Consider the following 16880-nt stretch of genomic DNA (forward strand, 5'->3'; position numbering starts at 1 on the left):
TTTCCATTTTTGATTGAAAAAAAAAAAAAGAGATGAAGTAAAATACAGCACTATGTCTTCAGTTTCTGATTTATTAAATTGTATAAGAGTGCAAAATATTGCTCATTTGTGGTGGTGTTTCTTGTACTATTTGGAAAAAAAGATATAAAAAGAACTAAAAACTTGTTGAAAAAGTGAAAAGTGATTCAATTATAAATAAATATTTCTACACATGGAAGTAATCATCAACTTAACGTTCCCTCTTTGGGGGTTGTAATAGGGATCCATCTGGATTCATGAACTTAGTTCTAAACATTTCTCCACAAAAACAGAAATCTTTAACATCAATATTTATGGAACAAGTCCACAAAAAATATAGCTGTCAACACTGAATATTGCATTGTTTATGAACTTACATTCATATTTTATTGAAGTATTATTCAATTAATATATTTATAAAGGAATTTTTAATTGTTGCTTTTTTTAGAATATTTAAAAAAAATCTCACGTACCCCTTGGCATACCTTCAAGTACCCCCAGGGGTATGCGTACCCCCATTTGAGAACCACTGATCTAAGTTACAGTACATTTAAACCAGTGTGGGTGGCACTCAGAGCAGGTGACATTAGTTTTGTTCTTCTTCACAGGCAGAGGGTGAAGACAATTTGAAGAAGATCCAGCTAATGGAGTTGGCCATTCTCAACGGGACATACAGAGACAACAACATCAAAGCTCGTAAGTGATCTACAATTTAACACCACTAATGTACACAGCTCGTCACATTATAGGACCCATCATTCACCTGCATGCTCCACATTTATTGACGTTTATTTAGCTGCTTTTCTCATTAACTAACAGTGTTTACCTCCATGAAATCAGCATTTAGCCAGATGCGCTGTGTACATGTCCTCATCGTATGTGACCACTAGCAGACAACCTCTCTCAAGCTGACCAAATAATTTGTGTTTACCTTCTCTACCACCATGAACTAGTAGGAGAACATCCATGTTCCTTTCCCTTTCATGCACCACTTCTCCCCTCTTCACATCCAGCTTTTCCACCTCCCCACTTTACCTTGCAATACAGATGCGGATGCTTGGTTATCAACTTGCTCTTTGCAGAATCTTAACTTTGCAGCACACACCACTGGAGCTCACTGTGCTCAATTCTGCATGTCAGCAAGCTAGTTCACCCATCTGCTCAAGGAGGAATCATCCAAAGATCTAATAACCATGCTAATAACCAAAGTCTGCGCTTTGATGGTGTTTTTTATCACTGAAGTTTACTGTTCAATGTTTTTGAAATGTTTGCCCATATAGTCAAATACCAGCAATTAAGGATGGGCATTAAATTGGATTGAATTGATAGCGAGATGAGAGCATTCCTCTGAATGTTCAGTTTTCTTGCTATTGTATGAATGTAAGTCCAATTTCCGTAGCTGATTTCTTCCTATTCAGTAGAATAAACAGTGTCTCTGCTGGTTGCTGCCCAGTAGTGCACTCCATTTTGCAAGATAAAGCCAATAATTATGCCCATCCTTAACAGTAACGTCATTTAACCACTATGTCTGTAGCGATTGACAGACGTTGCTTGCTGGGAAGCTTGACAATTGAGCATGTGGCAAAGCAGGGAAAATTATGTTTGTAAGCATTTTATTAGGGATGCACCAGTTAATTCAGGCACATGTCTGATCTATAGATTCTAATTTCGTATGATTTATTTGAATATGTGTTGATTATCAACAAGTTTATGTCAAATGTGTCTAAATCCGGGCTGTAGTGTGTCCGGTGCAGGGGACATTTGTTGTCCGCCGCCTTTTTTTTAATATTGTATTAAATTATATTATAATAATGAATGCAATACAGACAACAGCAGAACCGTTGTGATGGATGATTAGGGCCAAATAAAAAAAATTAAAAATCCTACTACGGTGAAACTTCGATTTTTGATTGGTTGTTAAACGTGGTTCGTAAACCGAAACGTTTGTGTAATGACGCAGAGTTCCCCAAAAAAATAAATGTAAACATGAATAATTGTTTTGAGCCTCGACAAACGTTCCTAATTTAATGAAAATCTGTCCACTTTATAGAAACTATTCATATATATATATATATATATATATACCGTATTTCCTTGAATAGCCGCCGGGGGGCTAATTAATTCAAAACCTCTTCTCACTCCTGCGCCTATTCAAGGCATGCGGTATTAGTAAGCAGGCGCTAATGACTTTAAAACCTCTTCTCACCCCTGCTCTTACCAATGGCATGCAGTAAAAATTTTTGTAATGTGAGGATACCATCAAGAAGAGCACATTTAATAAATAAAAAAACGTTATTATGGTTATTATTTTCAGCACTGAAGGCTTGGAATAACCTACAATTGACGCATGAATTTCGCTGCTTCTATCGTCACGGACGAGATTGAAAGGCATACTCGGTGATACAAGTTACACTGAAGGTTGTGATATAAACAAGTTTAACACTCTTACTAATATGTGCCACACTGTGAACCCACACCAAACAAGAATGACAAACACATTACTGGAGAACATTGGCTCTGTAACATTATAAACGCAACATAACAATTACCCAGAATGCAATGCATCCATGACTCTTACTGCTTATATTATACACCCCCGCACCCCCAACCCCGCCCACCTCAACCAACGCACGGGGGTTTGGGGTATTTTTTTGTGATTGAGTGACATGTAACCACATATTAACATTGCTGTATGTATACTTTTGACCCAGCAGATTTGGTCAGATTTTCAGTTGACCCATAATAAATTCTTAAAAGAACCAAACTTCATGAATGTTTTTTGTGACAAACATGTGCTCCAATCGCAGGCCAGAAAAATTAATGAAGGAAGTATTTGTACACAATGTAAACAATCAAAAACCAAAAACCTTGCAAATAGATCCACTCGTAAATCGAGATTCAGCGTCTGTATCACTAACAAAAAGTGGAGGTCAGATGCTTTTTCTTGAAATGGCATTAACTGCTTAGCGTATTTTAAGCCTACACTGGATTATTTTAGCGTTTTGATAATCAGAAAGTGGAAAAATTGCAATATTTTTCAAGGAACACTGGGAAAAGTTAGGACATTGTTGGTTTAAATGATTGGTGCATCCCTAATCAATACAGCAACTTAAAATGAACTGTAAATGGTGAACATTCCATGGAATCCCTTCCCCCTTATTGGCCTGTTGCTGTGTCACCCCTGCAGTCCAACAGTTCACTTTAGGTTGCTGTGTTGATGTCTGCCCTGCTCCTTTTTCCTGTAGATGAATGATCTGCCAAGGTGATTTTGTATGCTTTGCATTGGGGTGACAGCCTGTTTTGGTGTGAGGGGTTATTTTTGTTTTTACTATGTTTGCTTTATGTGGTCCACCACCATGATCATTGCATGGACTAATTTTCCCTTTTGCCCCCTCCCCTCCTCTCTCCCTGCCACCTCTCTTCTTTTCCTCCTTTTGTATTTTCACCCTTCACTGTTCATCTGTGATAATGACCAATGCCACTGTGCTTTATCTCTTGTCTTCTGTCTTCTTTCTTCTTCTGTCCTTCGCTCTCTTGCTTATGGCAGCCACCCTTGCGTTCTCTCTTGCAGCGGCGGCAGCAGCCGCTCAGGGACCCCGCCTCATAGCGACGCCCACAGGTCAGATGATTCCTCACCAGGCGCTCCGGCCCCCGACCCCTGCCGGGGGCCCCATCATGAACCTCATCCGGCCCACACAGATGGCCGCCATGCTGCCCAATGGCACCCCCACTCTGGTGCCGCCCTCGCCCGACGGCGGGCTCATCTACACCACCCCTTATGATTACCCCTACGCCCTGGCACCCACCTCCCTGCTGGAGTACCCCATCGAGCACAGTGGGGTTCTAGGTAAGCGAGCCTGGGGGAGCATGAGTGCGGCGGGTACGGCAGCCAGCTTTAGCCAGCCCGGACCTGAGGGCAGCTTGTTTTACCCCGGATTTGGGGTGCTGGACACGGCTTCCATGAGCCACAGTCAAGACTTGTTGAAAGGTAAATACGTGGTGTCCACCTGAAGAACTAAACAAACTGTCTGGGTGGATGAGCCGGTGAAGCTCTTATAAAATGGGAAGACCAGCTCTGCGGACATTTTTGATAAAATGTGAAAAATGAGGGAAACAACTAGCTTCTCTTGACTTAGGTTACTTTTACAATTAAAATGCGCTTCCAGGTACACATTGCCTCATCTATACAGGCGGACTCAGCCGAGTCTAAAACGAGGCACCGCGACAGAAACAAGCTCGCAACCTGCTCTCTAACCCTTTCATGCACTGGCCTGGAGGCATATTCAGTCTGGCAGTAGATCCCTTCGGATTTCTGCAGCTTCTGAAATCATTTTTCTGGGCTGCAGGCAGGCCTTGATGCCTGCAGATAGTCCCCCTGTCACTCCCACTGGGGATGTTCATTAAATTCCTCCAGTCGCCCTTTATTTTTTTTCCCCTACTACTTCCCCCTTCCTTTGTTGTCTCAGTTTCACCTGTCGTGAACCTGGGCTGTGTGCTAATACATGATATTCCCCTCAGTTCTGTGCCAGCGGTCTAGTTCACCGGGATTTTACATTATTTTGTATGGTGCTTTTAGCTAACAGCATCTGCTACCAAAGAGACAACTGATATTTTGATAACAAAAGCGAGACCTGGCTGACATATCCGCACAGAGGCGTTGCACTTTAATTTAACACACTTGTGATGTTGCGTTTAGCATCAGACTCCAGCATCAATGTGTGCATGTCGAGCGCGCCTCTGGGATTCATGTGCAGTACAGACAGGGCCGTCTTCTCTCTCTTTAACTCGCGGGGTTACACCGGCTTAGTGCATTTTATTTACTCAGTCTATCGATCGGTGCCTTCAGCAACACAGGGCCCTGTGGAACGCGCTCACTGCCATTCTCACACATTTCCATGCGCTCAGCTCGTGCTACCGTGCTACTTTTTCAAGCCGCCGTTGGCTTCATTGACAGCAGGGAAATGTAAGGCCATCTGGTGCTTCTGAGCCATGTAGGTGGCTGCAGAGCAATTTGCCAAACCCTGTGAAATTGCCACAGTGAATTTCTTTACACATCCCCTGACTTTGCGTGTTCCATTCCTGCACACGCTTCATTTTGTTGGACGATGCAACCTCCATTCCAGGATGCTGCTTAACCTCCTGTATTTTTTAAAATTTTTTTCCCAAACAAAATAATGAGAATCAGTTCTAGGGTCAAATTGTTGACCACCAAATGTGCTGGCATCATTTTAGCACTCTTTAGGTGCAAAATAGTTGCAATTTGTATTCTTATCTGTGCCTTTAACACAAAACCCACTACGCAGCGTCCTGCAATCACGTAGTTGGCGTCTGGCGTGATGTATTAAATACTCGTCCCGATAGCAACTATTGGGCCCCAACACAGAGCTGGAGAACTGTCGGATATTGAACGTCAATATAACGGCTTCCCCTTGCACACAAAGGTCGTCCAGCCTCTGTTACAGCTCTGATGGTACATCACAATTCTAAAAAAAGACAAACTTTATAGACACTTCTCAACAGTCTTGATGTAAAATTCCTATTCCATGCAGAGATCCTGTGAAATTTCCATTTGACAGTAGTAGCCTTACAAATCCAGCCTTTGACACAATGCCCAACGATTTGAAACAATACCCTAAATGTGTGCACTTCCTCTCAGTGACCCGACATGCCGCAATCATACATTTTGCCTCTTGCGTCATGTTAAATATTGTCAAGCAAATTATCTAAACACAACATGCTGGTGAAGTGCCACAGTTGTTCAACTAAATATTAGGGCTGCACGAATAATCAACATCAAACTGACATTGAGGTGTTAATTAGTGCGATTAAAAACAGCAAGAGGCAGAGGTTTGTTTTTTATTTCGCTGTCACAGGCATTTGAGTGGCGGACATGTTGGCCAATCAGAATTGTTAAGCCATGCGTCCTTTGCCTCCTAGCCAATCAAAAGCATTTAAGGAAACAGCAAGTTTGTGTGTGTGTGTGTGTGTGTGTGTGTGCTGCAGTGGAGGCAGCCAGTAGGCTAATAGCAAACATCACTTAAAAACATTTTAATGGTGACGAGACCTGGACTATTAGTCAATAAGTTAATAGAACAATAAATAAAAGTTAATTCGAAATATTTTGCCGGCATCGATAAACTGCTGTGTTTGTGCTCAAACATGGAGAAAGAGCTCTGAGCATATGAGCGTGTTTATTTAACAATAGAATTACCTGAACTGAGTGATCCCTCTTATCAGTCATTCACATTCTTTGGTGGGCGAAGAGCAAAACTACTCGCTTAAGTACACAGAAACCACGACCGACAAAGCCTCGCTCCTTCGACTTACTGGTGAGAGGTTTTTGAAAAACAACAAAAATTCAGAGGAAAAAATATGATTATCCAGCCAAATGTCCCGTTTCAGCTTCAACCGGATGTGCAATATGATCCTATCAACACGGATGTCGTGATCACGTGATGGCAACAAAAAAAAAAGTTGACAACCTGACCTACTTTTTCCAACTGGAATACAACATTCACTTTAAGATGTTCAATATTTATTTAAGTTACATTTTTTGCTTACAGAAATTAGTCTTTTTTAAATGTATTTAATTATGATAAAGTTATGTATCTTCAAAATACCATGCAATAGTAAACAATTATACAGTAATGACAAATAAAAGGTCATATCCTTTTATACGGTTACTTTCGTTTTTATTGTATATTATGATTACATTATTAACACCGTGTAGTTTTTATCGCTTATTTCTTCAGTTTAAGAGCATGACATAGACAAAAGCTCTGAATCTGTCTGCATAAAGGACAATATTTTTTAAAGTAAATTAATAGAATATCGTTGTAATCTAATGTGTGGCACTTTGAGAAGAAAATATGTTGATAGTCCAACAGTAACATATCTTCCTTCACTCATTTTTTTTTTTTCCAGTTTACTGTATTTTTATGTATAAAATATAAAAAACGCTATCACCATTTTGGAAAGAAAAAATACAATTAGTTGTTTTCTCCATCGTGTAGCCCTACGAAACACTCACGCATTCCCATACACAGAGACCATCTGTGCAAGGGAATGCGTGAGTGTTTAGTAGTCCCGCAGAGCTGGGTGAATGTTGTAAAGAGTCTCTGCGCCTGTTTCAGGAACAGGATCATTGGGCTTAGTAAACTATTGTAGTCAATTGGATGCAAAAAAAAACAAAACAAAACATTAAGACACTCTTTTACGCATGGATTTAATCTCTGAGTCATCTTGCGCAATACGCTGACATTTATGTGACGTCATGCAGGAAATTATTTGTTCCATGTGACTTCAGAGGCTCTGTTTCCAGAGAAATTTGATCAGTTCAGAGGTGCGCGCAAAGCCACACAAGCGTAGCGTCACATAAGTTCAAATGCGCCATAGGAGGACACGTAGGGAGGGCTGATTGGCTTGAGAGAAATGGCAAAGGAGCAAAGAAAGAGTGTCGAGAGGCAGGTGGCGTCTGGCGCTATTCAATTACCATCAGAGCTGTATTGGATTCACCCCCCCTCGCCCCTCACCTTTCAAAATAAGGAGACAAATTTCTCTAAATCTCCTTTCTAGAACCCACGGGAAGAATCACATTATTTTTCCCAGACAGCCTGGGAGCCTTTACCCTTCACCTACCCATTTTTCCCCCCACAAAAAGAAGTCCCCCATAGAACTCTGAGCACTGTGGAATTTAATGACTTAACTTATGCATATTTGAATACAATGTGGAAGTTTCCCTTTCCCAAAAAAAGGATGTATTTTGTTTTCTACTGTATTTTTAATACAAGCTATGTAATGTGCATATGTGCTATAATCTGTATTACGTTGCAATTGAGTGTATTTTATGTATTATCCCAATATTATGATAACGGTTAAAGAAAATGTGAATGTTGCTACTGTAAATTATGACTGCTCAAAGTGAATGGTTTCTAACCTTGTGGACCTGTTACAATCTAGGTGCAATGGCTACTAAAGTGAGACGGCATGACACGCGAGTCCATCCTTACCAAAGGATTGTGACCGCTGACAGAGGTCAGTTTAGTCTCTTAGCTACACTCTGCTCTCAATTGATGCATTTCAATGATTGTGATGCCTCGATGCCTTTGTTGGGGATTTATATTCTGATGTCTGTATTATCTGTATGTGTGTGTGTGTGTGTCCCTTCCCCAGCATTCCCCCTTGACCCCCTATATATATATATATATATCTAAACTACATGTTCGCACACCAGCTAAATGTGCATTGTGGCGTGCACATTTTGTTTACATTTAGTCCTTAACGTAGCAAGAGCTCATTTGCAAAAACAAAAATAGGCGTTTATAAGATGGGTATATTTGACAGATACTGTATTTCCTCATATTGACTGTGTGTGTGTGTGTGTGTGTGTGTGTGTGTGTGTGTGTGTGTGTATGTATGTATGTATGTATGTATGTATGTATGTATGTATGTATGTATGTATGTATGTATGTATGTATGTATATATATATATATATATATATATATATATATATATATATATATATATATATATATATATATATATGTATATATATATATATATATATGTATATATATATACACACGGTGTATATATATATATAGACACATATATGTCTATATTTATATATGTAAAATTATGTACATAAATTCCTCGCGCACTAATTTACTGAAAGAGCACTAGCCCAACACTGCGGTGCAAGCGCAATGATGTCACATTATCGATGAGAAAATGCATTTTTAGACAATATGGTTTGCCTGAGCGGCTAGGAAACACAGAGAGTAACATGCATTAGAAAATGGATAAGAAAGGACGGATTTACAAAAATAATAAGTGACTAGTGGTAGAAAATGGATGGATGGATGGATGGATGGATAATAAAAAAAAAAACCCACTTTAAGGGCCTGTAAAAGGTGACATTTTTCCACCTTATTTAATCTGTAATAAATGTATTAAAAATGTCATTTTATCATTAGCATGACGGCCGACATGTTCTTGACAATGAGCCGGCCAGGGTGCGTTGACTCCGCTGCTCTGTTGAGAAGACACACGCTGGCTATCGTTTATCAATTTCCAGAAGGAGTGATGGCAAAAAAAGAAACTGCACCCGTGGAACAGAAAAAAAGAGTCCAAAAAATATAAAAACATTGTAGAATCACAATCCCAATTCTTAGCAATAAAATTGGGATTCAGGTATTTTTTAACACAGTCCTTATTGTAGTACATATTGATTTAATGAATTATTTATCCATCGAAGGAAAATATATTTGTATTATTGTCGTTTTTAAAAATGCACCCACACAAACAAATGCCTTAACATTACTGCTCTCGGAAGTTGAGTAAGCAAACACCAAAGGTCATAAAGGTTTAGGCGTTTGTAATTACTTTTACTTCTGCCTACTCCTTTTGAGCTCATTGTGCTTCCGCTTTGTAACTGTGTACACGCAACATTGATGCTTATGCTGAGCATGAATATGTATGTATTGCTTTTATTTGGATTTCGAGCGCAAATTATCAGACCTTAAATCTATATGAGGAAGTACAGTAAATTTGTCTCTTATTAAAAACGTGGTATTCGTTTATTGCAAGGGAGCCCTTCAAAAAGGGATATGTACACTGTGTAAAGTATTTCAAAGCTCAGGCGAAAAGGTGATATTAGCAGCTTTTTTCCCTGTGTAATGCAGCTGTGAAACCCAGTACAGGTAGTGCTCTACGTGTACAACTATATTAGACATTCCTCTGATGGGAGATTAGTCCTCCTTGCATCTCCTTGGAAGCAAAGGAAGTAATTCCTTACTGCGTCTGAGAAAGAAAGAAAAAAAAGTACCCATGCTTGCTGCTACTGGGCACCATTTCACTTTTTTCAATTTTATTTTGGACTCTTATATTTTTTTACGGGCGATAAAGTCATACAGCTTTTTATTTTTATTTTTTAGGTAACTTGCATTCCCTCGATATGAATTCTCTTGTACGCGAGGTACTGTCATTTTATACATACAGTATATGGAAAACATTTTTTATATCAAAATGTATTTATGGTTCCTGTGTATTATATTTATATTCCACAAAGATTATACTGCGAAATAAAGAAACTCGTTAAAAGGCCGATTCGTGTTTATTGCACATTTAACACTAGTTACTACACTAACGTGCACACAAGCAAAGAAAACTAATTATTACACTTATTTTATGTCTTGTCTGTTCACTTCTTTGCTTCAGTGTTTTTGGTTTTGCGGGGCATTGTGCTCTAAATACAAAACAGCCGCCGCTGCCTAAACGTGGGTGGGGGCGGGGTGCTTGGTTTAGGATCTAAGGGTGCGGGGCCACATTAAACTGTTTGCATTCATTTTTTTTAATTGTTTAAATGATGTCATTCCAGTCTCTTCTTGCTGACACTAATATCCTTTCTATCTTTGTTTTCTGTTTGTTTTGTTTTTGTTTCTAACCACCTATAGCCGCCACCGGCAACTAACACATGACCTTCTGACCTCTGAACTCTTCACCCAATGACGAGCCGCCCCAAGCCTGCCTGCTGATCAGTTAACTGGTAATTTGCCTTTCGCTAGCCTCTCGGACGCAAGTGACAGAGAGAGAAAGAGAGAGAACTTGAGGGAGGCGCCTACCCTAACAAAATCTTCACACAAACATGACAAAAAGTTGTTTAATACTCCATTATTATTTTTGTTTGTTTTTTTCACTCCCAATCCCCTCCCCCTTCATTGAGTTTAGTTCCCATTCTTTCTCTTTCTTTTTCTTCACGAGTCACAAAGCGGGTGGGATGTTTGTGGTGTTAATCATAAAAAGTGCACTGAAGTTTAATAGCAATAAGATGCCAACAGGAATCCACCTGTACCCGTGGGGGGAGGGGGGGTCCATCTATATTGGGTTTAGAATGGCAACACAATGCCCCTTAAAAAAGAAAGGAGGCTCGGGTGATGTCTACTGTAGCCCACCCACTCCAGAAAGAAAAAGAAGGAAAGAGAACACTTAACTCTTGACTTGGATTTCCTGTCAACATGTTAGCGTGCTGACACATTCTGGGTGTGCCCCCCTTTTAGCCTTGCCCCCAAACAGCTTTCTGTCTGATTGTTTAAACAAACGCATGGCTGTCACAATTGCAAACAATACGCTTTGTTCATTTTTTGTTGTTATAATCTGTGTGTTTTATTTTTGGGGGAATCTGCGCTTAATTTCCTGTTCACATGTTTTTGTTGTTGTTGTTTTACTTGATGCAAGCAGTGGGGGCGGGTTTTTGTTTTTTTCCTTTTTGTTTTTTTCTTTCTGTCATGCTAAAGAAGCAGGCTGCCAAAGCTAAAATGGGATGGTTATAATTTGGGATGAAGGGTTAATGTGTGCGTTTGTGTGCTTTCTTTTAAACATTTTTGTGTTTTTCTTTCAATTACTATCATGAAAGTAAGGTGTTATGAGGTTTTGGGGCACCCCCCCCACCCCCGCCCCCGCTGTCCCTATTCACACTATATCCATTTAACAGTGCCTGATGCATTTAGAACAAAAAAAAAATCTCAAAGAGTTTGCTAAAGCTGTGATCAAAAAAGACAAAAAAAAAAAAAAACAAGTATTAAGTGTGCATATTTAGCCAAAGGATTTTCCTATGAATTATTACTACTATTGTCAATCTGCAATTATGCATCTGTCTCGCAGAGGGCTCGTTGTGGTTTTAAAAGTTTGCAACGGTGTGAATTTGTGGTGCCTGCCTTCAGCTGGATGAGACAACCAGTCCGATAGCGTTTTCATTTGAATTTTGTTGTTTTTATTTTTTCCTGAGACGCAGGAGAGTAACACTAAAACTAAAACTATTGAATTGCTGTAATTGGTAGAAAAAAAGGGCACTCACTTTTAATTTTCCTTATGACACATTGCCAATTTTTTTTACCCATTTTTTATTTTTATTTTTTACAAATATATTAGGCCAATTTATTTACATCGGAACATGCCAACCTGAAAGCGCATCCACAATGTGTCACACCTCTCTCACCCTTTTTACAAATTCTTTTGTTGAACTCTCTCAAGAAAAAAAATAGGATGTGAAAGCCATGCCTGCCTGTTTAAATTGCTTTATACATACGTCTTTTATATATATATATATATATATATTTATATATATATATATATATATATATATAAATAAATGTAGATACGCCATTGCATATATAAATACTGAAGCGAACAAAAAAATGGATGATTTTACAGGGTGCTGGTGTAGAGAAAAGAAAAAAAATCTATTTTTGGCTATTTTAGCTTTTGATACTTTACTTGCAGATACAAAATCAGAAGGAAAAAAAAAAACAAAAAAATGAATGAGAAAGTGCAAATGCTGTTTGCCTGGATTTGACTGGAAGGAAGTGTTTTAAAAGGAACAAATCAAAACAAAAGAAAAACAAAAAAAAGTGCCTTAACAAGAGTGGTCTCTGTTTTTTCCGAGTAGTCCGGTTGTGTTTAGTAAGTAAAAAAAGATAGAAAAACCCAGCACCCACCCGAGATGGCGCAGCAGGGCGAAACGGCTCGTGTTTTTTTTGCCGTCGTCGTTGTTACTCTATGCAACCAGAATTAGCTAACCAGCTAACTATGTGCCATGTTTTTTTGTCTTCCTCAGATTACTTTTCTTGTTACTTGACAGCCCTTTACTCTGCTGTATGAGCAGGCTCCTGAATTTAAAGAATCATATGAATTGTTTTTTTTTTTGCGTGTGCGCGTGACTTAACTTCCTAGAAGAAATGGAGCTGCCGGTAGCAATGTAGTAAGACGCATTGAGTCGATCGTGAGCTGAGAAAAATACATTGACAGTGTTTGTTTCTACGACGATTTGACCGCTAAATCGTGAAACAACGTCACAAAATCAATATCACCATTATTAGCGTTTCCGTTCATGGCTTTCTCATCAAGCCGTTACGCCGAAAGGTCAATGAAATTCTCTTTTCTTTCAGTGTTATTATTAGTGGCATATTATTTAGAAATTGAAATGCAATATTAAAAGCGGAGATGGCTATTCAGCAGCATTTGACAGTATTAGGAGAAGTCCCTCCGCGATGTTACACGCTACGGTGTCGTCGTGTTGGCGGTCCAGCCGATAGAAAAGTTGAAAGACGTTACCGACCGTATTCTCTTCTCTTGGCCTGCCTATTACACATGTATGATAATGTAATTAACAGCCATTGTTACAGGTTTATAATGTATTTTTCTAATCTCATTTTATATGTATATTAATCATGTTTTTGAGTGCTTTTTTATGACCTCCCCGTCCCCCAAACCTTTCCTTCTCCTTCCCTTGCCCCCACAACCCCTCCACTTTTTTAAGTGTCTGGTGGGGAGTGTTGCCTTTTTCCACCCCCTTGTTAAAAATTATATTTTGTTTTCATGCCCAGCTTGTTTAACTCATTAGCGACTTGATTAGTTTTTTTCTTGTCATAAGTATTTTTACATGCTTGCCATTTAGTTTTCATGGTGTATGCTGTTGTTTTTTTTCCTTTTTTTTCTTATTAACCTCTTGGCATTTATTTTAATAAAACATTCTTAGTAAGAATTTTACTAACTCGCTGATATTTTTGTCTTGTGTTTTTAACCAGTTTCATGAATGTATTGACTCGGTCTGGTTCACGGACTAACAGAATTCAATAATCTGGTGACTCATGGACACTCACACTGCAAACACACACCAAGAATGTGTTCTCATGAAAGTTTCAGTAGGAAATTGTACAAAAAGATGAGCTCCCTTTTTACTCGACGTTTACTCAAAAAAAGGCAAAACCGCAATCAGACAAATTTAACATAAAAATTAGCAAAGAAAAATGATGTTTATTTGTTTTAGCAAACGATGAGGTGGCGACTTGTCCAGGGTGTAACCCACCTTTCACACGAATGCAGCTGAAATAGGCTCCAGCACCCCCTGCGAACCCAAAAAGGGAAAAGCTGGAGAAAATGGATGGAGATGGAATTATACAAGTCATAATTTCATCTACAATAGTTTTCTAGAGTTGTACCAAAAGCCAAAAAACAGGCATTTTATTTTGCACAGAAAATATTACAACAAAAATCATTTAAATGTTTCATGTTTTGGTTTTGCGACTAACCTGCAGAGGTTTGAGGATTTACACTAAATTGAATGTTACTTGTAACACGAAAAACACTTTGTCAAAACAAACACTTAGCTTCTGGTAGTTGATGTAATAATTTCAACAGCAAACTGAGACTGAATCAACAGCGCCTCTGCTGGTTGCACCTCAGTACTACAATTGCTCCAAAACACTAATCTTTAATAATTAATTCCACACAAATTGCAATCTTTTCAAAAAATGTTTTTTTTTTTTTGCACTTTTTCTTGGAAATTACCTTAAAATTCAACCAAAATCCCAATCACATTTTTTTTCACATCTTTTGTATGTGAATATAGCCTATCACAAGGGTTTTGATACCACTACCAAAAATAGTAATGACGTCAGTAGAACTGGTCGACAGTAAAGCTACTCTAAATTTTGTCGTCAAGTTTTGCTATTAAACAAAAAGAAATTTGCATAACTTCTACCTACAACAGTACTTTGTTTTCCGCCTTTATACAGAAAATATGTGTAAATAATGGCTGATTTGGATAAATAACCGTTGAACCCCACTTTTACCGCAGATAGTTTTGCAAGAAAAAAACATTTGGTCACAAAGGTGAACTTACACAGTCTATTAAAAAACTTTGACAAGACTGAGCCACTAATGTGTGGGATTTTTTGTTTAGTCTCTTAATTCAATGGGAAGACAGAACAGTTTGTTTGCCGCAATGTTCGGCCATACAATAACCGATGTGGTATACGAAAATCGGGGTGAACTCTAGTTGAAAACATAATCCTTAAATATATTTTAAAACCGTTATATTGGAACTTTTCAACTCTGAAATAAGTGCGATGTCGGAAAAAATTAACCGATATCCGCTTTGCTTTGTAACAATCATTGGAAAAAAAGGCCGTTTTAGTTGTTTATTATATGCCGTCACCATGGAGATACCCAGTTGTTGAGTGGTGGCATTACTTTTCCTGGTCAACCCTACTATAAACTCCCATGAGAATGAACTTCACCAGCAACATCACAAACACGATCTAACTGGAAAGTGCACGAGTTGATGCGCGTCCCTCACTCCTGCTCACGCATTTCTCACCTCTGTGCTGAAAACGTGAACTCTGCTGACACTTTTTCATACTTTTGCTCGCCCAAACACCGCTGCTGTGTCTCTACCGGAGACCACTCCTCCTTTTTTTTTTTTTTTTTTTGTCTCCATGTCCCCTCTGTGTCTCGCACCCTGGAAGGCGACAGGACGGTAACTTACACTCCGTGCCAAAAGTTGCCACCGGAAAGGGATGCGTTCGAGAAAATGTTTTCAATCGGGGGTTGATCGTATTAAAAGCCAGCGAGGGAGTTTTGTTTTGTCGAGATAGCGACGCTCCGTTCATCTCCAGCTGCTTCATTGGTGTTATTGATAAAAGCGTTAATACTCAGGCCTTAGGGAGCATCTATCATCAAACACGCCAGTATATGTGTAGTGAGTCTTATTCTGCGTTGTGTAGTTTTTTAAGTAAGAGACACTCCACCATTCCGTCGGTTCATCATTTATTGGACACCTTTGTTGGAAACATGAAACACATACACAGGTCTCTACTTTTCTGGCGGAGTGATACCTCATCAGCAAAAGTCCGATAGAAGAGAAAATAAAGAACATTAATTCATACAAAAAATAACATTTTAAATTACATTGACAAAACCGTTTTATCGCAAAAAAATAACAATAATACACAAATCCACATACCTGTTTTGGAAACACGAAACACAGAAACAGGTCTCTACTTTTCTGGCGGAGTGATACCTGCGTAAATACCATGTGTAATTATGACCAAACATTTCAAACATTCGACGCTCTAATCCTTACTTAACAAAATTGTGCATAAAAAATACTTAAAACAACACATCACTTATACCCACAACATTAATGTTTTAACTTTTAAAGTATTATGAAAGTTTAGAAATAATATTTACACAAGAAACACAGAGCAATGAAGAACTATTACCTCATCAGCAAAAATCCGATAGAAGAGGAAGTGAAAATACGAAAAAAAACGCAGTCACTTCCTGCACCGGACATCCGGTTCTTCAAAATAAAACCAATACTTCAAAATAAAACATAACACCCTGTCTCGTTCATAATATAGCGCAAAAACATCACACTATTACATATGAACTACTTAGGGATCAAAACAATCACATAATTCCTTTCCAATATGGATTCCAGCTATTTATTCTTTATTTCATTCATTTTCTATTGTCTCAAACACTGCCTGTGTCATTCTACTGCTTTTATTCCTCCTACGGTACTCCAGGTGTTGTCGCTGACACTCATGGAAGAGATTAACGTCATTAATCCTTATTATTGCGCCTACACCATTTTGTTCACGCTTTTTTATTTTTTTTGTCCTGTCGCCAACTCGGCCTTTAGCGATCCTCCTCGAGCGTACAATGAGATTAAACGTGTTTTACATCAACTTTCTTATGAGTGAATTATTAAGAAGTCCTGTCATGACTGGATTACGGGCAGTAAGCACAAACCTGCTACTGTTTGTTGTTTTATTTTTACCTCAAATAGTGGCCTTCGCTCTGGTAAACGCCATGTTGCCATTATTTCTAAAATGAGTCGTCACTACAACCTTATTTGAGTAGCATATTTCCCCCCAAATTATTGATGTGTTTTCTCATGTAGGACCCACACCTTTAAAAACATACCATATATCAAAAATAGCCTTGACATAAAAAGCATGAATTGTTGGTATTTTTCGACGTCCGATAAACCGTGACTCATTTGGAGTTCAGAGTT

At 38.7% G+C, this 16880-nt stretch overlaps 1 protein-coding gene across 6 annotated transcripts in view; it reads left to right on the forward strand.

Moving 5' to 3' along the window:
- The window catches only part of qkia (QKI, KH domain containing, RNA binding a), a 136332-nt gene extending 122768 nt beyond the window's left edge, over positions 1 to 13564 (forward strand). Inside the window, exons 5-8 of one of the 6 annotated variants that reach the window (XM_061896012.1) lie at positions 627 to 714; positions 3566 to 4006; positions 7978 to 8052; positions 10474 to 13564. In XM_061896012.1, the coding sequence (XP_061751996.1) occupies positions 627 to 714; positions 3566 to 4006; positions 7978 to 8052; positions 10474 to 10490 (621 nt within the window). In that variant the 3' untranslated portion in view covers positions 10491 to 13564. Of the gene's footprint in view, positions 1 to 626; positions 715 to 3565; positions 4007 to 7977; positions 8435 to 10473 lie in introns of those variants that run through there. The other 5 variants (XM_061896014.1, XM_061896010.1, XM_061896009.1 and 2 more) reach the window with 5 other exon arrangements.
- The last annotated feature ends 3316 nt before the right edge of the window (positions 13565 to 16880 follow it).

The sequence above is a fragment of the Nerophis ophidion genome, linkage group LG03 (genome assembly GCF_033978795.1).
Source record: "Nerophis ophidion isolate RoL-2023_Sa linkage group LG03, RoL_Noph_v1.0, whole genome shotgun sequence".
NCBI classification, from domain to species: domain Eukaryota; kingdom Metazoa; phylum Chordata; class Actinopteri; order Syngnathiformes; family Syngnathidae; genus Nerophis; species Nerophis ophidion.